This window comes from Crocuta crocuta, unplaced genomic scaffold (assembly GCF_008692635.1).
Source record: "Crocuta crocuta isolate KB4526 unplaced genomic scaffold, BGI_CrCroc_1.0 scaffold128, whole genome shotgun sequence".
NCBI lineage: Eukaryota > Metazoa > Chordata > Mammalia > Carnivora > Hyaenidae > Crocuta > Crocuta crocuta.
In genome coordinates, this window is record NW_027532232.1 from 158,479 (window position 1) to 180,874 (window position 22,396).

General features: G+C 46.5%; 3 protein-coding genes across 4 annotated transcripts in view; 2 read left to right on the forward strand and 1 right to left on the reverse strand.

The window, feature by feature from the left end:
* The window catches only part of LOC144242995 (olfactory receptor 6V1-like), a 309,970-nt gene that overhangs the window by 130,417 nt on the left and 157,157 nt on the right, over positions 1–22,396 (reverse strand). The window lies entirely within an intron of this gene.
* Positions 192–3,221, forward strand: TMEM139 (transmembrane protein 139). The gene is made up of 3 exons (XM_077778026.1): positions 192–205; positions 1,160–1,409; positions 1,629–3,221. The coding sequence occupies exons 2-3, from the start codon at positions 1,177–1,179 to the stop codon at positions 2,020–2,022; spliced, it is 627 nt and encodes a 208-aa protein (XP_077634152.1). The 5' UTR covers positions 192–205; positions 1,160–1,176; the 3' UTR covers positions 2,023–3,221.
* Positions 3,544–22,158, forward strand: CASP2 (caspase 2). 2 transcript variants are annotated; one of them, XM_077778018.1, is made up of 11 exons: positions 3,544–3,660; positions 7,322–7,472; positions 7,756–7,944; positions 8,074–8,155; positions 8,724–8,818; positions 9,101–9,277; positions 15,882–16,010; positions 16,163–16,253; positions 19,488–19,637; positions 19,808–19,917; positions 20,092–22,158. In XM_077778018.1, exons 1-11 carry the CDS (start codon positions 3,587–3,589, stop codon positions 20,221–20,223), a joined length of 1,380 nt encoding a protein of 459 aa, XP_077634144.1. In that variant the 5' UTR covers positions 3,544–3,586; the 3' UTR covers positions 20,224–22,158. The 2 variants fall into 2 exon arrangements, with proteins under 2 accessions (XP_077634144.1, XP_077634145.1); XM_077778019.1 differs by having other exon boundaries at positions 3,545–3,660; positions 7,756–7,923.

Consider the following 22,396-nt stretch of genomic DNA (forward strand, 5'->3'; position numbering starts at 1 on the left):
AAAAAAAAAAAAAAAAAATCAAAGTCGGGCAATAGCAGGTCAGGTGTAAGCAGAAAGAGGAGGAGGAAGCCTACGCAAGAACTGAGGGATTGGAACAGTAAAGTGGGTGGAGCCAGTGGGCTCCACCCCCCGCCTCCTCCAGCTCCCCTACAACCTACTTTCTGCGGAGTCGTTCAGACAGGTGAGGGAGGAACTCCTAAGGCCGGTGAGAAGGGTAGGAGGGATTGGGGTTAGGGTGCAAGAAGGGGGTATGGTTCCTACCTAGAGTCTGTGGCTTCCTGATATGCAGAGTTCAGGGAATTCCTGATGGGTTGGTTTTGGGGTGCTGCTAACCAGGTGTTGCTGCTGTTGTTGCAGAGGGAACAGGAGGCTTCTCCCCACCATCCTCCCAGCCCTTGTGCTAATTACAGACAAGAAGCTTGAAATCTGAGCTTCCAGAGTGAAGGCCCATAGAGGCTGGGGTACCCTGGCAGGTGCGGAGTGTAGAGAGATTGGGAGTTATCTGGGCCTCCGTCCATTTGTAAGAGTCCCTCTCACATAGTTGTGTCCCGGTGGCTTTGTTGGGCCCACGTACATTTTCTCTGTCCAACCAGAGCATGGGCTGAATAGAGGAAATGGGAAGATGGGGTCAGACAGGGTAATGGTGCTCCTTCCCAACTTCTCTCCCCAACAGGGTCTAAGTGGGGGAAACTGGGGGTTAGGGTGGAGGTCCAATGCAGAGCAATTATAGAGAAAAGGCAGGGCTTGCCTCATTACCTGGATTCCACAGATGCTTGGTGGTGAGCACCAAGGCCCCAGGCAGGGCCAGCCAGGGCTGGGTCTTGGATGGTGTAGAAAGATAGTGCTGGAAGGGACACTGCAAGAAGAAGGAAGAAGGGAGGAAGGAAGGAAGGAAGGGCCATTACACAGGAAGTTGCATGAAAGATCCTGGGTTTCTTTCCTGGCTACTCCACACATACTGATACCCTGGGACTCTATTGATCCTAGAGAGAATTATAAAGCTGAAGGGAACCCTGGAGGTCATATATTTTGGCCATTTATTTGATTTACGACTGAGGAACCTGAGCCCCAAAAGTGTCTGATATGGTTACTTTGGAATCTGACCCGGCCAGCATGCCAGTTGCTAGTTTAGACACAATACCCGTGTGTCTTTTTGCAGGAGCCTGGGGAGGGGCCATGGTGCCAAGACAGTTGTGGGGGAGACTGGAGAAGCCGCTTCTCTTCCTGTGCTGCGCCTCCTTCCTCCTGGGGCTGGCTTTGCTGGGCACACAGCCGGACATCGCCCCTGTTGCTTATTTCTTTCTCACCTTGGGTGGCTGCTTCTTGTTTGCCTGCCTCCTGGCCTGTTTTCTGGAATGGGGGTTCCGATCAATGCAGACCGAGAACCCAGGGGCCTCAAGCAATGCACGGTGAGTTAAGGGGCGGGCAGAATTCCAGGAATACACAATGGACCCTTTTCCCTGGTGTCCCTCTCGTCTCTCAGGCATATAGCTCTGCTTCCCTGTTACTGGTATCAATGAGCGGGTGGGTGAGGGGTTAGTGGAGGGGTCTTTTGCCAACAGAAGATAGTAAAAGGGAAAAGGACTCCACTCAGGAGGCCACTAGTAATCTTATTTCTCCTCCCGCAGCGACAACGAAGCCTTTGAAGTGCCAACCTATGAAGAGGCTATGGTGTTGGAATCACAGTCCCACCCCCAAGAGCTGGATCAGCCACCCCCCTACAGCAGTGTCGTAATCCCCCCAGGACTTGAGGAAGGACAGCCCAGTGACCCAGAGGGGCCCGAAAGACCAAGACTGGAAAGGCGAGTGGGCTCGGAGGGATCTACGACCTCAGGAAACCCTGGAAGAGCTCCAATCAGCCTTCGGCTTCGGGGACCCCGGGCTGTGTCCACTGCTCCTGATCTGCAGAGCTTGGGGATGCCCCCCAAACTGGAGCCCCTTACCCCACCCCCTGCCTATGATGTCAGCTTTGGTCAACCTGATGATGACGTTTTCTTTGAAAACAACCGGACACCCCCCTAAAAGACTATGCCAGGATATATCATCTCTGTGCCAGACTCACTGATTCATTTGACCAACATTTCCCAGTGCCTGCTATGTATCGGGAACTGTGTTTCCCCGTGGGGAACTTAACACAGAGGGGAGTCAGGCTGCCCTAAGCCTTGCCCAGCTGAGATGTACATAGCACTATTGGAGTCTTCAGGTAACATTCAGTGACCTACCCCATATCCGATATTTCCCGAGTTAGACGAGTGTGAGAGGAGTGACCCAGAGAATCTGGAGAAGGAAGAAAAGAAACATCTGAGTGGCCGCTATGTTGCCTCTGTTCTGGGTGCTTCATCTTCATCTCATTTCCCAGCCTTGTGAGGTATTAGTACCCTCATCCGAAAAATGAGGATTCCAAGGGTCAAAGGAGTTTGATAATTTGCACAGGGGCACACTGCTAGTATATAGCATAAAAATGGTATTTACTCTTCTGATCCCAAAGCCTATTGTGTTTTCGATACAAGGTCATCCACAAATCTCTCGATCTCTATCTTGGGCAACTGCTGGAGAGAGGTAGGAGACTTCCTAGAGACAGAATGATGGACCAGTTGTGTCTGCGGGCAGTGTAGGCTGAGCGTGACCAGGAATGTGCCCTCTCTCCTAGATGAGCAAAGCTAATCAAAGCCGTGATAGGCCCTGCTCTCCTTAAGGGTAAGGGGCAGTTTCTGCCCAGGTGCTAAAGATCAGTCTCCAGGGCAGGGTCCCACCCCAACCGTAAGCAGTGGAGTAAACTACCCTGGATTTTAAGACTGTGGACAAGGGTCAGAAAGGATAAAACAGGAGCTTGCCAGTGATGGCGGAGTACCTAAGGCTCCCTCTTGAATCACCCACTATGAACCGCTGGAGCAACATGCACGATGTCTAACTGCTTAAGCCTCACCCCTGCGCTCGGACTGCAGCGTTTTACCGCAGCCCCCGGGGTACCGCTTGCTAAGATCCCAACAGAACACCAGATTTTCTGGAATTGTGCTTCGGCTGCAATGTAGGTTTTAGCCACTGGGAGCTGCTCGGCCATCGCTGACCCACCCTCCTCAGGGGTGCGCTCCCCACTTAGGCCTTCGTCCACTGTGTGGTATCTGTGTAACGCCTTCTAGTGCCTTCTATCTCCTCCTTACCCTGGCCCCAACAGTTCAACTTCAATAAAGTGAAAAGTCCGGCCAAACCCGTCTCAGTAACCTTGCAATGGGCGGTGAAACAGGGTGGGAGGCGCCGGGGAGGGAGCCGTGATTTCCGCGGGAACCGACGACCAATCGGATTCCGGCGTAGGACGGGGCGGTTCCTCGCCTCCCCCCGCCCCTTCCCTTTCCGCCAAGAGCGCTCTCTCACGCCATTGGACGGCGCGTCTAGCGCGAGGGCTCTGTGCCTGCGCACGCACTGGCGACGGCAGAGGCGGGGCAGTCCTCGCCTGTGGGTGGAGCTAGAAGAAGCAGCGCGCAGGCGCGTTGGGCGCCGGCGGACGGGGGAGGGACGCAGAGGGTGTGAGGGCCTTCGGTTTCTTTGGCTTGTGGGCGGTCCGCGCATAGCCCGGGAAAAGCGGTAAATGGCGGCGCCGAGCGCGGGTTTGCGGCCCGCCCTGTACCGAAAGGAGCTAATGGCCGCTGACAGAGGGCGCAGGTGAGTGAGGGAGGGTCTCGCAGGTCCTTAATTGGGCCCAGGGAAGGGAATGCGCATCATGGCCCTGTCGCCCCCTCCCCTCGGAGCCCCTGGAAGCGGCCGTGTCCGCCCGTGCAGCCCAGGGTGGGAGGCCAGGCTGGAAAGGCCAGGCTGAGCCCCCGAGGGGCGCGCGAGCGGCGGGCTTCCTCCTGGCCCTGTCCCCCCTGAGCCGACTTCCCCAGCCTGCTTTGTCCAACCCCAGGGGGCTCTGAACATGAGGAGCTCTCCGGTCCTGCCAAATCTCGGCTTCTCTTATAGATTCTCCATCCTTTCTTTCCCCGAACTCCTGTATGAGGAACTTTGCTCTGTCCCCTTAAAAGCGGATGACACCTGCAGACCTCGCAGTTCTCCCTGATGTGCATTTGATTTGGCTTGACTGTATCATGACACGTATTGCTTTGGGTATCATGTTCAGGTTTCCAAAGCAGTGGACACGGGCTCAGGGTTTGAGTACTTGGAAAGGACAAGGTGGTTCCGAGACTCCGAGTGTGACTCCGCCTCTGCCCCACTTCTATCATTTCATGGCAGGCATCACCCTGGATAGNGAACCCACGAACCGCGAGATCACGACCTAAGCGAAAGTCGGACGCTTAACCGACTAAGCCACCCAGGCGCCCCCCTGGATAACATTTTAATGCCTCGTGGTCCAGACCCCGAAGATTAATTTAGGACTTTGGTGCCAGATCCTAAAGAAAGACACAAAATCAAGACTTAAGAATTCCCTTTGGTCCTTTTCTCCTTTCCCTTCCTCCCCTTCCGTCTGTGTCCTGAAGTTCTAGATGATTATGATTACTTTGGGAAAGTCCACAATTGTGACTTTCGCCCTAAAGTGGAATGCAGCAAGGAGCAGGTGTGTGGAGAATGGATCATGCTTGGGATTGAACCTAATGAGTTACTGATTGAAAATTTAAGCCTAGAAGTTGAAAGAATTAAGAACTGGGAGTTAGTGAATTCTGAGTATGGATGAGATTGAATAGGCAGAGGCCCTTTGGTGGGGAGGGCTCCTAATGGGATGTCAGCATTCAAGGGCAGGCTAAAGATCTTGTGAAAGAACAGGAACAGTCTCTGGAGAGAGGAACTGGAGAGAATAGTATCAGGGAAACCAAGAGAGGAGAGTTTGAAATGCTGCTGGTAAACTAAGGGAAGAAAGGAGTAAACCTGCTCCACCAGCGATATGTATCCTAAGGAAGTAAATACCAGCATCTCCAGCTGTGATGTCTTGCGGTTGGCCTGAAACACTTACTTTTACCGGAGTTTCATATGCGCCATCATTGTTACCAGTTTGGTATTTTCTAAGGTGATTCTTTTTTTTAATTTTAAGATATCTATTCATCCACTCACTAATGTATTATTTAAGACAGAGAAAATGAGCAGGGGAGATGGACAGAGGGGGAGAGGGAATCTCAAGCAAGCCCCACACTCAGCACAAAGCCCGATGCAGGGCTTGATCTCACAACCCTGGGATCATGACCCAAACTGAAATCAAGAGTCAGACACTCAACTGACTGAACCACTCAGGCACCCTAAAGATTTTTTTATTTTAATTTTTTTAAAGTTTATTTCAAGAGAGAGCACAGGAAGGGCAGAGAGTCCCAAGCAGGCTCCACACTGCAGGCTAAGCCTGACACAGGGCTCAATCCCACGACTGACTGTGAGATAATGACCTGGGCCAATATCAAGAGTCAGACACTTAACCGACTGAGCCACCCAGGTGCCCCAGATTTTTTCTTTTTAAAGTAATCTCTGCACCCACTCTGCACCCAATGTGGGGCTCAAACCCACAAACCCGGGAACGAGAGTTGCGCACTCTACTGACGGAGCCAACCAGGTGCCCCTAAGGTGATTAAATAAGGTTTTTGATTTCTTTAGATGTTTTGTAGCGGGTTTCTACGGAAGGTTTGGGTCATAGGCGTATTTCTCATAAACAGAAACCTGAAGTTTAAATGGAGTTTCAAACATCACTGCCCCAGACTCTAACCTTAACCTATGTTGGCCACTTCCAACGTTGGGAATGTTTTGCTAATCACTTCCTCTGCCTTAAGATCCCACATGCCAGCCTCTTTGGTCTCTTAGCTCTTCCAGAACTCTGCTTTTCCCGCCTTTATAAATCTCTAACCCAGAGTTAAGCCAAGTGCATCCTATAAATGTATAGTATTTGACTGATCCTAAGATGCACATTCCTCACTCTCCCCACACACACATTTTAACATCTTTGAAATCAGCATGCATCTTTAAATAAGCTTTAAAATTATGAAGCTGTTATCTCATCCCTTTCCCGCTGTCATCAGGCCCTTACTGTTGTCATCCTTTTGGGAACTCCCTAAGGCTGGTGAGCTGGGGGTTAACATAAACTAGGCACAGTGAAGATACATATTGGAAATGGGATTTATAAAATTCATAAGCGGGGGTGCCTGGGTGGCTCAGTCAGTTAAGCGTCCGACTTCAGCTCAGGTGTGATCACACGGTTCATGGGTTCAAGCCCCAGCCAGCTCAGAGCCTGGAGCCTGCTTCAGATTCTGTATCTCCCTCTCTCTCTGATTTCCCCTGCTCATGCTGTCTCTCTCTCTCTCAGAAATAAATTTTTAAAAACATTTTAAAAAATTTATAAAATTCATAAGCAGAAGTTAGTCTCTTTCCAAACCAATAACAAAACCAAAAAATCCTTGAAATAAAGACATCTCTATTAAGTTAAATTACCAAAACAATTTCACCTTTATGCTTTAACTCTTTAAAGTGATCTCAGGTTATATTGATTGTGTTTGTCATTGGTATTTACTGTGACTTTCTGTCATAGTTTCTACTTACCCAGTTCTTATTTCTAACATCATTTTGTCACAGAAACTTAAGTTTTAAAAACCATAGGTAAAATTGGCATAAGGGGGCTACAGAGTATGTGCGTGTGTGCGCCTGTCTCATTTATTTCCTGTTAAAGCCAGTGATTGGCTTGAGCTTTTGCCATTGCATTAAATTATTTTATTCCTCACCCAGAATCATTTTAAACATATCACTTTTAGCAGCCTAGATAAACAATACAAAAGGTTTTCTGGAATAATCTCCTAATTAAAAACATTTTTTTAAAAAATATTTATTTTTGAGAGAGAGAGGAACAAAACACGAATGAGGGAGGGGCAGAGAGAACACACACAGAATCTGAAACAGGGTCCAGGCTCCAGGCCCAGCCCCGATGCGGGGCTCAAACCCACGAACTGCGAGATCATGACCTGAGCTGAAGTCAGACACTTAACTGACTGAGCCACTCAGCCACCCCTGGAATAATCTCTTAATTAAAATCGGTCTGTCAGAGGAATATTTCTTCTCATAAATATATGTGTGCTTCTGTGTGTATCATTTTTGTCAAGATACGTATTTCCCTCCCCTAGACTGACTATTCATCTCAGAAGATGGTCTCAGTTGAACATACTCCATAAAAAATTATACATTATTTCCTTATGACCAGTTACTGCTCAATACTGCTTTGATTTTAACCAGATCCAATAAAATAAGCCTAATATTGGTTATTGCAGGTCCCATTCGTTTTGTTCTCTCTACCCATACCTGTTCCACTCCACTCTTGTGCCAAATCTTGTACCTGACAGCCTTTCCCTCTGCCTTTAATCTGCAGGATATTGGGAGTGTGTGGCATGCATCCTGACCATCAGGAAGCACTGAAAAAGAACCGAGTGGTGCTGGCCAAACAGCTTTTGCTGAGTGAACTGTTAGAACACCTCCTAGAGAAGGACATCATCACTTTGGAAATGAGGGAGCACATTCAGGTATTCGTAAGCAAAAGAAAAACACCAAATAAACAAATTGGTCGTGGGAACGTGACAAAGTGTGGCAAGGATGTTGAGCCTTGCTAGGGAAATGAAAATGCCCTTATACCTTAAAGCCTTAAACAGAAAAGACATGTAATTTAAGAACAATAGGAAAGACCTCCCACCATACATGTATTTTTCCTGTAAAAGGATTCTTGAGATTACGAGGAAGGTCGTCTGGAGAGAGAGAATTATAGCTGGATAGGTAAATATGACTTCATGTTGTATTCTTTTATCTTAGGCCAAAGTGGGCAGTTTCAGCCAAAATGTGGAACTTCTCAACTTGCTGCCCAAGAGGGGTCCCCAGGCCTTTGATGCCTTCTGCGTGGCCCTGAGAGAGACCAAGCAGGGTCACCTGGAGGATCTGTTGCTCACTACACTGTCTGGTCTTCCGCATGCAGTCCCGCCGGTATGGAGCCCTAGACGTGTGGTGTGTTGCAAAGGATTCGTTTGGTGGGAAAGGAATTTTTGAGACAGGGTTGGGGAGACTAGATGATGGTTTTATTCAGACTGGACCATCTCCCTAAGGCCTGGCGTGATGGGTCCTGATTTCTTACAGTTGAGCTGTGACAACGACTGGAGTCTCCCCTTCCCGATGTGTGAGTCCTGTCCCCCTCACAAGCAGCTCCGCCTGTCTCCAGGTGAGAATCAATGGCATAACACATCCTGCAGATTGGCTTTTCTCTTGACTGGTATCTGACTTTGCCCTAGCACGATTCCTATTTATATTCATACCAGGAACAGTCCCCTCGGTGAATTCGTTAGGGACTAGCAGGAAAGTTTAAATGGGGTGTTGGTTGGGCTTCGGCCTTCCATCACAGATGACTTTTCTACAGCACTCAGCCCTTAGCGCAGGTACTGGTAGGAAAATCCTACCTGAGTGGCCTGGCTCCTTAAAGCTCCTTACTTTAGAATGAGCAAAGACTACATTTTAGGCCACTAGCCCGCTGACTGAGTAGCCTATTGATTGGAACAAGGCTTTTATCAGATATCCCATTCAGTGGATTAAGTACCTACGGTATGTGGGCAGATAATCCAGCAGAGAGCAAAAGCACATAGGGTCTCTGCCTTCCTGGATTTTATAATTTTGGGGAGTGAGTGAAACCACTAATTACTAAAACCCCAGCTCAGCAGGGTGCCTTAAGTTATAAGGAAGTACTGGGATTCACGCATAGATTGCACACTAGTTTTTGGCTCTCTGTGCCACAGATGCTGTGGAACACTCCCTAGACGATGGAGATGGTCCTCCCTGCCTTCAGGTGAAGGCTTGCACTCCCGAGTTTTATCAAACACACTACCAGCTGGTGAGTCCTGCAGAATGCAAGATGAAGAATTGGGAAGTGGGATACCCTTCCTGGACATCTGAACTTATTTTGCGTGTATATCTCCTTCCTGCTTTATTAGTTAGAAAATCATTACTGATTGGTTATCTTCTCTGGGCATTTCTCTATATTGATCTGGTGGGGTTAACAAAAATATGGTGGCTTTGTATTTTTGAAATGTGTTGTTTTTTTTGGTTTGGGAGACATAGTTTCTGTCCATAGGAAGCTCTAATTGGCCTCCCCCACACCCCCATCCTGCCCCAGGCCTATAGGTTGCAGTCTCGGCCTCGTGGCCTGGCACTGGTGCTGAGCAATGTACACTTCACTGGAGAGAAAGACCTGGAATTTCGCTCTGGAGGGGATGTGGACCACAGCACTCTGGTTACCCTCTTCAAGCTCTTGGGCTACAAAGTCCATGTTCTCCTTGACCAGACTGCACAGGTACATCTAATGCGTGCATTGGAGGGCTGGGTAACACTTTGGGGCCAGGAACATCCACTGCTTCTCTGCCTGCTGGATAGATGTTACTCAGGTGTTACTCAAGTTATAGTGGTTTTGTTGTTGTTGTTTTGTTTGTTTGTTTTTAATTTTTTTAATGTTTATTTTTGAGAGAGAGAACGAACAAGGGGGGGGTCAGAGAGAGAGGGAGACACAGAATCTGAAGCAGGTTCCAGGCTCTGAGCTATCAGCACAGAACCCGATGCAAGCCATAAAATCATGACCTGAGCCAAAGTTGGATGCTTAACCAACTGAGCCACCCAAGTTCTATTTTTCTTTGTACCTTTTTACTCATTCTGTTCTGTGTCTCGCCTTGCAATCTAGTTTAAAAAAAAAAAAAGAATTCAGGCCAGCCACCTGCTTCAGTGTTAAGTTCTAGGGCACTGTGCTCTCCCCGAGCAGTGCCAGTCCCGGTTTGGGTTCTTACTCTTTCATGTTCAGAAATTTGGTTCCCAGTCACTTAGGATGTAAGGAGACACTGAGATTCACCCAGCCAATCAGGAAAGATACTTCTAAGCCGTGACGACATAAGACATTTGCTTCTTGGTGGATATTGTTGCTTACACGTTCATTTATTGTTGAAAAGATTACTTTGGCAGATAAAATTCTTGCAAATGAAAGTTTGCCAGAACTATCCTTGGCAGTTTAATAAATTAACATGGGAAAATTCCTTACCCTTACCAGTTGTGTGACCACAAGACAGATCTTAGGGTAGATTACTTCTGGACTAGATTCCTACAAATCACAAGCATTTTCATTACACGCTATTCCCTGTTTCCCTGTTAACCCCAATTACTGAGCCATACTGCTGACTTAGTTGCCTTTAGATATTTCTGTTCTGAAATTGATTATAGCCTATTGGAAAATAGATATTAATCTTCATCTTTTTCCCGTTTCTATCATTTTGCTCTTTTTTAAAAGTTTTTATTTTATTTTTTTAAATGTTTTATTTATTTCTAGGAGAGAGAGAGAGACAGCGTGAGCAGGGGAGGGTCAGAGAGAGAGGGAGACACAGACTCCGAAATAGGCTCCAGGCTCTGAGCTGGCAGTCAGCACAGAGCCCAACGCGGGGCTCGAACCCACGAACCACGAGATCATGACCTAAGCGAAAGTCAGACGCTTAACCGACTAAGCCACCCAGGCGCCCCTAAAGTTTTTATTTTAATTCCAGTTAGTTAACATACAGCGTTAGTTTCATGTATACGATATAATAATTCAGCATTTCCATACATCACCCTGTGCTCGTGGTGACAAGTGCACTCCTTAATCCCCATCACCTATTTAACCTGTCTCCCCACCCATGATTCTTCATTTTGATTCCAGAATACTAGTACTTTCTCAGACTTGCCTTTGGGAATGTCAGTGGTAAAATCAAAGTTCCTAGGAAATTCACTTTGACTTGTTGAGGTAGGAAATCTTTGTCTTCAGCATTGTCTGTGGTCTTCATTTCTGTTTCTCAGCTGTCTTCTGTGAGATGCTGTGTACATGCTGTACTTTTGGTAAGGCCAGTTTCAAAAATAGATACCTGAGTATTGTTACTTACATGCTCTTTTCACCAGCTTTGCAGTAGTAGTCCATGCAGAAAAGTAAACCCATCCTTGCTTCAAAGCCCTGGCTGGAAAAGCTTCTATAAGTCATCGAGCATTCAAGTAGGCTATATGCTCCCAGTACCTAGCTGGCTCAGTCAGTAGAGCCTGTGACTCTGGATCAAGTAGGTTATATGCTTTCCTAAGAGGTCTACTGGCATGAAGGGAATAAGGGTACGATGTCAGCCATAATTCCTACAAAGGGAATCCTATTAGAATGCCATTTAACAAAATGAATGTTACTTATGTTTCTCTAGAGGTTTTGATCTAGCCTTTTTTTTCTTTTTTAACTATTTATTCTGAGAGAGCATGAACACATGTGGGGGAAGGCCAGGAGGGAGAGAGAGAATCCCAAACAGGCTCCATACTGTCAGCACAGAGCCCATGGAGGGGTTCGAACTTATGAGCCATGAGATCAATACCTGAGCCAAAATCAAGAGTCAGATGCTTACCCAGCTGAGCCATCCAGGTGCCCTCTAGCTATTCCTTTTACTAGGAATTTATTATGTCCTAGTTTTCCAAATTGTATACAGTTGATAAGGTATTTTACACTCTTGATAGTTAAAAATACAATGCTGGGGTGCCTGGGTGGCTTAGTTAAGTGTCCAACTTGGGCTTAGGCCATGATCTCATGGTTTGTGAGTTAAGCCCCACATTGGGCTTTCTGCTGTCAGCACTGAGCTCACTTCATATCCTCTGTCCTCCTCTCTCTTTGCCCCTCCCCAGCTTGTTCTCTCTCTCAAAATAAATTAAAAAAAAAAAAAATCCTAAATCACCAAGTCCACTATCTACTACTGCTTTTCAGAGGCATTCAGCAGATTTGGTGCGCCTGAGAACCCACTTCACAAATAACATTCCCATTTATGCTAAACCTGATGTAGATTGAAGTACGTATTGGATTCTAGTTCTCTGGTTATATTGTTCTAAAATTCAAATTGCAATTGATGTAAATTTTGAGCACCTATCTGGCTCAGTTGGTAGAGCATATGATTCTTGATCTTGGGGTTGTGAGTTCAAGCCCCATAATGGGCAAAGAACTTACTTCAAAAATTAATCAGGGGCACATGGGTGACTCAGTTGGTTAAACGTCCTACTCTTGATCTCAGTTTAGGTCTTGATCTCAGAGTTGTGAGTTCAAACCTTCCCCCTACCCCCCTTAGTGGGCTCCATGCTAGTCATGGAGCCTAATTTAAATAAAATAAACATAAAATAAAGAAATATCAATTAATTTTGAACACTTTATAATGGCTTAGAAGGAACTATGTTTGCTACTAGAAATTTTTTTAATGAGATTCTTGAGTTCACAGGACCTCAGTTAGAAGAAGTAGTCTTGACATCAGCAAAAAAGGAAGTACTTTCCTTTATATTCTTAAGGACCAAGCAAGAGTAGACAACATCTTCTACAGTAGTAAGATGAAGAAACCATCCCCTTGGTAGATGTGGTCAGAAAGATAAATGGATTGTGTGAGACTTGAGCTGGCCTTGAAAGATATAAGCCCCTGAAGCACAGAGGAGTGGGAGAGGGGTCCTAGGCAGAGAGAATAGCCTCTAGATGGGAAATGTGTTTGTGATGTTAGGGACTTAATGGGTAAACCAAATGCCTACGGCAAAAAAGTCCCCAAAATAAGATTGGAGCTAAAGGGACCAGAATCCCAGGGCCTTGAACTTCCTTGTTTTAGAAAACTGTTAGTAATTTTTTTTAACATAAAGGTGATACATTCACAGTGATGATTCAGGGTGAAGCATGAAGTAGAGACCAGTGGGAAGCCCGTTTGGAGTTTATATCATAATGGGAGTTCAGGATGTTGGGATCCTGGAGAGAATAGTGGACCAAGAGGGAAAGAATGTGTGTGGAAAATAGTGTAATGGCATGATTGTACTATCAGTGCTTGGTGGTGAAATGACTGCATACAGCAGGAGAGGGAAAGATTAGGTAAGGAATCGAGGGCCTCAGAGAAATCAGGACCAAACATTTGGGCATTTGTGCAGGAGAAATACTTTAAGTGATAAGAATATGAAATCTTTGAGAAGGAGATTAGAGTTAACAAGACCAAAAGGCATAGAACTGCAGCTTTGGGGAATAGCCCTCCCTGTAGCCTAGTCTTCAGCTCTGGAGACTCAGATGTGAGGAGGACGTTGCACAGTCATTTTCCTACAGTGGCCAGTCAATCTCAGTACAGTTATAACCAAGTACTTACAGTGGTTATGATAATTTGGTTCTTTGGGCATCTTTGGGCATACTCTCCACCTGGTAGGACTTCTCAAGAGACACAACTCTTTTTCCATGTCATTATTTGGCAAGCAAAGAAAACCAAAAAGATTTAAGTATTTTTTTCCCTCCCTATTACACCTTTTTGACTTTAAAAATAATTGCATTTAAAAGTTTGAAGTAAGATGAAGAAGCCATCCCCTTGGTAGATGTGGTCAGAAGGATAAATGGATTGTGTGAAACTTGAGCTGGCCTTAAAAGATAGAAGCCCCTGAAGCACAGAGGAGTGGGAGAGGGGTCTTAGGCAGAGAGGATTTAAATTTAAACTTTAAATTGCATTTAAAAGTTTGACGGTGCTGGACAGCACACTGGTATTCTCACTGCTCGTAGAGGTTTTCAGTTTTCTTCTTGGTCATCAAAGTCTTTTGTCATTGCACCTCCGCATGAGGTTACTAGTTCTAGAATTATGGTTTATCGTATAGTGGGAAATGAGATAAAGTGGCAGATTTACTTTTACCATGTGGTATTGATTTTTAACTTACATTTGGGTCACAGACTGCTTTGAAAGTGTAAGGACATGCTGTGGGTCATCTCTGGAAAATGTAGCTAGCCATAAAGTTTTGCATATCATTTCAGAGGGTTTTTTAGGTTATTCTCTTGTGTTCCCCAACCTCCAGTTAAGAACACTGCTATTTTTAGAAATACTGTAATTTTATCAGAAATAAATAAGAGATCCTGTTTTAAGCTTTGCTATATTTAGAAACTTTTCCCCAAATGAATAACCCCCGTTTATCAGTTTAGTGCCATTGAATTCAGTTACCAAGTGTATATGTTCTTACTTTGGGCTTTTTTGTCCACTGTTTACTGGCCTAATAGTCACACTTAAGTTCAAAATGCTCCTGAGTAGGTGCCAAATGTGTATTTTTACTGACTTCTTCCAGCAAAATTAACTTCAGCTACTGTGTGTTACAGTTCTATTATGGTCACTCCAGAAGAACATTCATACTTATATATTTTCTTGAGATTATATATTCTAGAAATAAGTGAATTTTGGATCTTTATTGCCATAAGATTTCCAATATTATGATTGGCCTCTCTTTGCCCAGAAAATGAACATACTTTTCAATAAAGCCAAGTTCTTCATATCCAGGTTAGTTGCAGCCTTTCAAGTCTTTTGTATAATTGTCTCCATTAGCTGCAAACAGAAGTATTCTGAACAAAACGATTAGTAGTTCTCAAACTTTATAATGTCAGAATTACCTAGAGTTTGCTGGGGCCCAAGACTTTGCCTTTTTTACAACTTTCTGGAACTTGCAAGAAATATATTATATGCGTGTGCTTTTTATTGGGGGCTGAATGCATGATAACTGTTCTGCCTGGATAGTATATTCGTGTTCATTATGTTAAAATTCATAGTCAGAATGAACTTGCTTTCTCCCTGCTCATCTCAAATAGGAGGGACCATTCAGACTTCTTAAGTTGTAGAGGGAGACCTAGATTTAATAGTTTGTATGTATTGGATTCTTAAACTGTTTTATATAGTTTGCTGTGGGATGGGCTGGGTGTTTAAGGTAGAGTGATACTCATGTATGGCCATGTGGTGCATGACACACAAGGTTCTTAAGTTGGACTACAAAGTTGACCGGTAGTAGGTTTCTTTGAGAAACGACATCGCTATTCTTTATTAGATGTGCACGTTATGATAATGGCAGATCTTTGCAGCAGGTGCTAGTCATAGCTCTAAATCCTTTCTATGTAGTATTTCATTCAATCTTTATACAAACTTGGGAAAAAATTTACTCTTAATTACCCTCTTAGAAAATGAGTAGTAGAGCTTTGAGGGGCCAAATAATTGGTTCTAATTTGTGAACTCAGGGGCCAAAGTTAGGCCCGTCTGACCCTGTAGCCCATGTATGTAGCCATGGCCCTGTGCTTAATTCTCCATAAAGCGTTCTCTTCCCTGGACTGAGCGTTTTGTACAGATATCATCATTATTTCTGGGAACTTAAAATCTCAGACTGAAAACAGCCTAGAAGTGCTGTTATTCTCTGTTATGAGCCCATTAGCCCTTTGTGAGAGCAGCTTATTTCCTTATGGCTGGGTAGGGATTTGATTCATTCCTAGCTCACCGGGTGGTCCTCCTTGTGTCATTTTTATACAGGACAATTTGCTATAAAAGATTTGGTTGATGGGGCGCCTGGGTGGCTCAGTCGGTTAAGCGTCCGACTTCGGCTCAGGTCATGATCTCACAGTTCGTGGGTTTGAGCCCCGCGTCGGACTCTGTGCTGACAGCCCAGAGCCTGGAGCCTGTTTTGGATTCTGTGTCTCCCTCTCTCTCTGACCCTCCCTTCCTCAAGCTGTCTCTCTCTCTCACAGAAACAAATAAAACATTAAAAAAAAATTTTTTTTTTAATTTGGTTGATGACTAGGGAGTGGATAAAGTTAACTAGCTCCTGATTAGCTTCATTAGTAACTTGCTTTAGTCCAGGGATTCTTAATGTATCTCAGTGAGTCTGAATTTTGTGAATTTTGTGAAATTATATTCAGAATTCTGTGTCTGAAGTCATGCATTTTTCTGATGAGTCCGTAGCTACTTTTAACCTCTCATGGGGGTCTCTGACCTCTGTTATCGGTGGCCACATAATATACAGAACATATCTCATCTTCTAATAGCTTAGGGGTTCAGACACCAAAAAAAGATGGCATTGGTGCAGACTACAGTGAACAACACTAAAAGGTGTTTTTCCTGCAGGAAATGCAAGAGAAACTTCAGAATTTTGCCCAGTTACCTGCCCACCGTGTCACTGACTCCTGCATAGTGGCTCTCCTCTCTCACGGTGTGGAGGGAGGCATCTACGGTGTGGATGGCAAACTGCTTCAGGTGTGTGTCATCTCGTGCTCGACGGCTGTCCCAGCTCGGTGACTCCCTGTCCTGTCTGCCCGTCTTTCCTGTACTGGCAGCTGTGGCAAATACAGGACTCAGGAAGCCCTGCGGGCTACTTAACCCCCTTTTCTTTCCTTTCTTCCTGGCAGCTTCAAGAGGTTTTTCGGCTTTTTGACAATGCCAGCTGCCCAAACCTACAGAACAAGCCGAAAATGTTCTTCATCCAGGCCTGCCGTGGAGGTGAGTGCCCCGGCAGCTCAGCACCCGGGTGGTGGCTCCCGGGTGGCCTCCCACCAGCTCTCACTGTCCTGTTTGCTCCTCTCAGGTGCTAGCGGACCCCTTGGGCACCTCCTTCTGTTCACTGCTGCCACCGCCTCTCTTGCTCTGTAAGTGTCTCCCGATGCATGGGGTGTGCTGGGACTTGGGCAGCCCCTGGCTCTCAGGTTGGTCAGCTCTCTGTGCGCCGCCACACCCTCTTCTCGAGACTCTTTCTCAGTGCCTCGCCTTCCTTCCTGAGCACTCTCACCTCTGCACTGTTAACCCTGCTGCGCTGGCTTTTGTTACTCACTGCCGTTGAGGAACTTGGGTCTCTTCTGTCTCTCTCTCACTTCCTCTTTTCCTTCCCGCATCCCTCTTCCCCTCTTTTCATCTGCGCTCCATCGTTGCCTCCTCGTCATCCTTGTGCCGTGCAGGCTAGCGGTGCGGAAGCCCCCGGCCGGGCCTTGCCTCTTACTCGTCCCTGAGCCGCTTCTGTCCCCCTTCTTTCTCACCTGCAGCCAGGCCTCCAAGACTAGGCTCCGAAGACATGCGGGCATACTCCTCACCCTGGAGGGAAGCTCTAACTTTGCAGTCACGTTTTGACTTTACCAGTTAAGAGTTCTGTCAAGTTAGGGGGTTACTTGATGTCTCTCTACCTTAGTTTCCTCCATATAAAATGTAAATAATGATCAGACCTACTTCATGAGGTTGTTGTGATGAGTGAAAAAAATCACACATTTAAAGGGCCTGCTTAGCACAGTACCTGGCTCATAGTAAATCCACAGAAAATGCCACCCACGGCCGTTATAACATGGTTAGTGCCCTCAAGGGGCTTATAGCTTGGCTTCAAGGTCACTTTGTCCTAACATACAAAGAATTTTTTTGTCTGTTGTGTGTTCAACAAATGTAAATGGTTAATACTGTTAATAACATCCTAAAATCAAGAAGATAATTTATTAAGATTCTACAACGTGCCTACACTAGGCACTATCACAAAAGCAAAAGCAAATGTGTGGGCTCTCTAACTGCTCCTCTCTAAAAAATAGGAAAAGAAATGTGGTGTCTCTCCAAATAGCCTACCAGTAACTAGAAAGAGAAAGCAAATGTACATGAGGTAGCTTGAGAATAATTCAGAGGCCTCAAGCAGGGGTGAAATTAGTAAGATACAAACCGTATGTGTGAACGAGTAAGCTGTAGGGAATGGATCGTTTTAAGTTGGCTTAGTTTGAACACATTTGGTAGAGACCTAATTTAGTAAGGCTCAATTTGGACCCAGAATGAGAAGATCTGCATAGGTGTGGAGTACTAAAGAGGGGCTTTCAGTTGAAACAGGAATACAAGACCACAAGCACCGCAGAACTAAAAGCACCACCCCACCCCCCCGCCCCCCAAAATGTGCTGGGCTGGAAGTCTGCCCAGATCTGATTTCGAGACTGGGCATCTGTGTGGGTGTGTAGTAAGAAAAGGCAGGCTGAGGGAGGTACAACCAGCTGATGATAAATCTTGAGTCAAACAGATTTTGGACTTCAGCAGATCATTGTGTGGAGCTGTTGGTAGCTTAAGAAATAATGTGATGAATTCTTTTCCAGGACGATAACCGTGCTAGGGAGCTGCACTGAGGAAAGCATATGTGAGGACAGGAACTTAGTGTCTGTCCCCAGCTGGATGCCCAGGCCCAGAGCACTGCCTGATGTATGGTAGCACTTAATAAATATTGAATAAAGGGATAAAAATTAATCTCCTAAAAAACTGTAGCAATAACACAGAAAACAGATGGGATATTGTGTTATTGGAAGAAGCAATAAAACTTATTGATTAATAGCTCTGAGACATGAGGGCAGGAAAGAGGCTTCTTTTTCCTTGAGGGAACACATTTAGCTTGGCCTATTTCCTTCAGGAGGTATTAGTGGCAAAATGAAATGAAGACACTCGTGATCATTTTCTCCTCTTATATTCAGAGATCTGTGTATAATGTCAGATCTGGATAGGGAGAAATTGCTCTTTCCTGGGGTAATCTGAATCTTCTGTCTCAGAGTAAATCCTTCAAGAGATGACCTTTGAAGATTTGAGCTCACCTGTCTTTTGTTGCACTTAGTTCGTGAAATTACTCTCCCTTCCCCGGTTGACTGGCTCCCAAAGCGGAACGTCAGCTCCGTAGGGCAGGAGACTCTCCTTCACTACATCCCTCGGGCTTAATGCAAAGCAGTGCCTGGCACATGGCAGTTGCTTGATAACTTTTTGTTGAATCAGTGAATTTTGGTCATTTCCCCATAGTTCTTCAAGCTTCACTTGCCATTTAGGCTATTGCGTGTTGCGTGGAGCGGAAAGTACTGGAAAGGAGCACACTCTCTTAGTTTTAGGGTGTTGAGCTGGGGGTCCTCCCTCCCGCCCTGTCTTTCCTACTCACCTCACCCCCACCCTACTCCAAAATAAAAGTGCAACATCCAAATAAGACCATGTCTGGGCACGGATGCAGCCTGCGTCAGGAGGCTGACGTACTCAGGGTATGTTGAGGAACTGCTAAAATGGAATAATGGTGTTCTTTTTCAATTATATAGAAGAAGATAGTCAAATTACCACAATTTTAAGTTTTTCTTCTTACCAGTTTCTCTTAAATCTTGGATGCCTGCTACAATTTGGTTTATGAAGTTAGTAACTTAAAAATATACCAAAATACCTTGGAAACTGAGTATATTTAGTTTCACAATTTTTTAAATTGATACATAGATTTGGGGTGATTTTTACATAGCGTGCATGTAATCATATTGGTTTATTAACTTGTTTTTTTAATATAAAGCTGCATTTATCAATATTTGTGTTTTGCAGTAAAAAGCACTGTGACTGCCCTCTACATTGCTAATTGAACAAGTCCATCATGAGTGTGTGATCTTTAATTCTGTTTACAAGGAGTATTTGATCAGCACTTTCCATCTTACACAGCATGGAGAGAGCGCAGACCCTGGACCGTGCACATGCGCAGATGCCTGAGCATGGTGCTGGGCCTCTGGGTGCTCCCCCGAGGAATGGACGCGTGCTGAGGCAGGGATAATGACTTTTTTTTTTTTTTTTTTTAATTCAGCAGGCAGAGGTTGGAGGCAACAGCTGGAAACGGCTCTTCCCGGTCAAGGCTGTAGGGAACTTTGGCTTGCCTGTGGCAGGCCCAAGAGCGATGGGAGGGAATAACGTGTTTGTGCATCCTGTCTGCCTTTGCTACAGACGAAACAGACCGTGGGGTTGACCAGCAGGATGGAAAGACCCACGCAGGGTCCTCTGAGTGCGAGGAGAGCGATGCCAGCAAGGAGGAGTTGCTGAAGACGCGGCTGCCCACGCGCTCCGACATGATCTGCGGCTATGCCTGCCTCAGAGGTATCCTGAGCCCCCAGAGTCCGAGGCCGCACTCTCTTAGATGTGCGCGTCGTCACGCTGGGCTCTCTGACTGGGGAGGGTGCAGGGTGCCACAGGAGGCTAGTTGGGGACGTCCAGCTGCGTGAGGGGTCCTGTGACCTCCAGTGTGGTTAATACCGTCCCGGTTGCAGGCACTGCTGCCATGCGGAACACCAAACGGGGCTCCTGGTACATTGAGGCCCTCACTCGAGTGTTCTCTGAGAGGGCTTGTGACACGCACGTGGCCGACATGCTTGTTAAGGTGAGGAGCCGCCATCTGCGAGGTGTTCTACCTTCCTCCCCCTCCTGCCCTTCCCCCTCCCCCTCCTCCGCCTCCCCCCTCGCACCGTCCTTGTAGCGTCTCTACCCTTCCTATTGTGCCAGGACCATGGAAGAAAACAGGGTCTCAGACTGGACCACCGGTTTCTCTTTCCAGGTGAACGCACTTATCAAGGAGCGTGAGGGCTACGCCCCCGGCACAGAGTTCCACCGCTGCAAGGAGATGTCGGAGTATTGTAGCACCCTGTGCCGCCACCTCTACCTGTTCCCGGGCCACCCTCCCACATGAGGCCACGCCGCACCGGAGACACGGAGGCCTTTTCTCTTCAGACGCACGGTTTCTGTTCCCCCTCAGGGATTGGGAATCTCCCAGGCTTATCGCGCGCACCACACCCCACACCCCTGCCGTGTCGTCATCTCCCCCCTGCCTGCCAGTCCAGCAGGCGCCTCCCTGGCTGGCCTGGCGGCCGGTGTTGTGCGCTCTGTGCGCGAAGCCAAGTGTCTGAGAGGGCACATGGGTTTCCTCGAGGCTGCTGTTCAGTTCCCGCCCTCAGGGCTTCTGTAGATAGCGCTTTGGTGATTGCTTTTATTAGTTGTTTTCATTAGTTACGATGTTTCAGAGGCCATCTCCTGTCTGTCTTTCATACCCCAGCCGCATTTAGCCTCGAGAGGGCGGGCGGCACAAACGGTACACTGTGCCGCCGCATGTGTGGTCGTGACCTGTGCGCCCCCTGCGCCACCACAAGGCCACCCAGCGGAAGGCCGGTGGTGTCTGCTGCTGGCTCCCTGGGGCTCAAGGAGCCCAGCCTCTGGGCAGAGGTTACAGCTTAGATGCCTTGTACCCGGAACTCGTTGATCTTTGCCCAGGGAGGTTCCAAAGATCTTTTAATCAGTTATTCTCTCTCAGCTTTTTTACTAAAATGAGCCTCGCAGAGAGTGTCAGCAGAGGCAGATAAGAGCGGTATGCTTCCTCATACTCATACTTGTCCCCTTATCTTCTCTTCCTCTGAAATGTCCCTTTCTTATCATCTCCCTGCTTCCTGTTTCTCCCCCTTTACCTCCCTGTCATGCTGCCACCAAATCTGCCTAAAATACTACTTAATGGGATCATTTGGCTGCTCCAGGATGTCATGTAGTAGCTTGCTCTTGCTTTCTGTTTCAGTATCAAATCCCCTTTTGATTTTATGTGGCCTGTTTCCCCTTCCCGAATGTCTCCATTTTAGAGAGACTGTTGCTCTATGTTATCATCTGTGCCCTATGAACCTTTCCGGTTCTTCACGGCCTCCTCTTGTACTTCCCCCTCCAGTCCAATCTCTGTACGGCAGATTGGGGTCTGGGGTCTTCATAAATCTGATCATGTCACTCCCCTGCTTGGATTTCTGTTACACCTCAAGTAATGTCCAGACTTCTCACCTTGGTCTGCAGGGCTCCTACCTTCCCCCTTGAACCTCATAAAATGCTGATTTCCTTCTAAGTGACAGCCCCAGCCCCTTCTCAGTTTCTCCAACATTCTGAGCTCTTTCCCTGCGCTGGACCATCACAGACACTCTTCTGGGCTCTACTGAGCTCCACACCTCACAAGTCTTGACCTAAATGCCACCTCCCCAGACCTTTCTTTCTCTAAATAATCTTCCGTGTTTCTTTATTGCTGCCTCCTGTTTAATCCCCTCACTGCATTTAGCACAGCTTATAAGTACGTGTTTGCTTGCTTCACATGTGCATTTTTGTCTCCCCTAGTAGGTCGTAAGCTCCCTGAGGGGAGACCCCTTGTCTCTTCTGTTCTCCAGTGTGTACCCAGCGCCTGGCACATGATAGGTCTTCAATAAACGTTTTAGGGTAAAGGAAGGAAGAAAACCACCCTAGCTAGAATCCTACTTTGGGACAAAATTTCCCTTTAAAATATACACAAGTTTAGTATTTATACCCTAGACTTTTCCGTGTGTTTTGTTTTGTCCACTGATACCGTTCACTCTTGAAGACAGATGTCCTGTGCCAGACAGCTTCCTCAGTACCTCCTGTGGTGCTTGGCACAGTGCTCAGTCTGTAGTAGTTCAGGTGCTCAGTAAATAACTGTTCAGCGAGCCAGGTGGTTTGGAGACTTGTCGCGAAGTCCTGCCCTTGGATCCAGAAATGGAAGTATTTGGGTCATAGAACCTTTCCACTTCCCACTGCCAGGATTTTATATACCTTCAGGTGCCAAATAAATGCTCATATTTATTACTGATGTGTGCCTGACATCTCTGTTTCCACAGATAATCTTCTGAAGCCCACATGTTCCCATTTCCTTAGCCCCTTACAGCATTCCTCACCACCTTATGAGGTGTACACAGAGCTGAGCACCCTTGTTACTCTGCTGCCGTGGCCTTTGTTACATACACGGATGTGGGCCCATCTGAGTTGTCATGATCGCAGGCAACTGCCCAAAATATAGTAGCATTGGGATTTTTCATTGTCAGATGAGA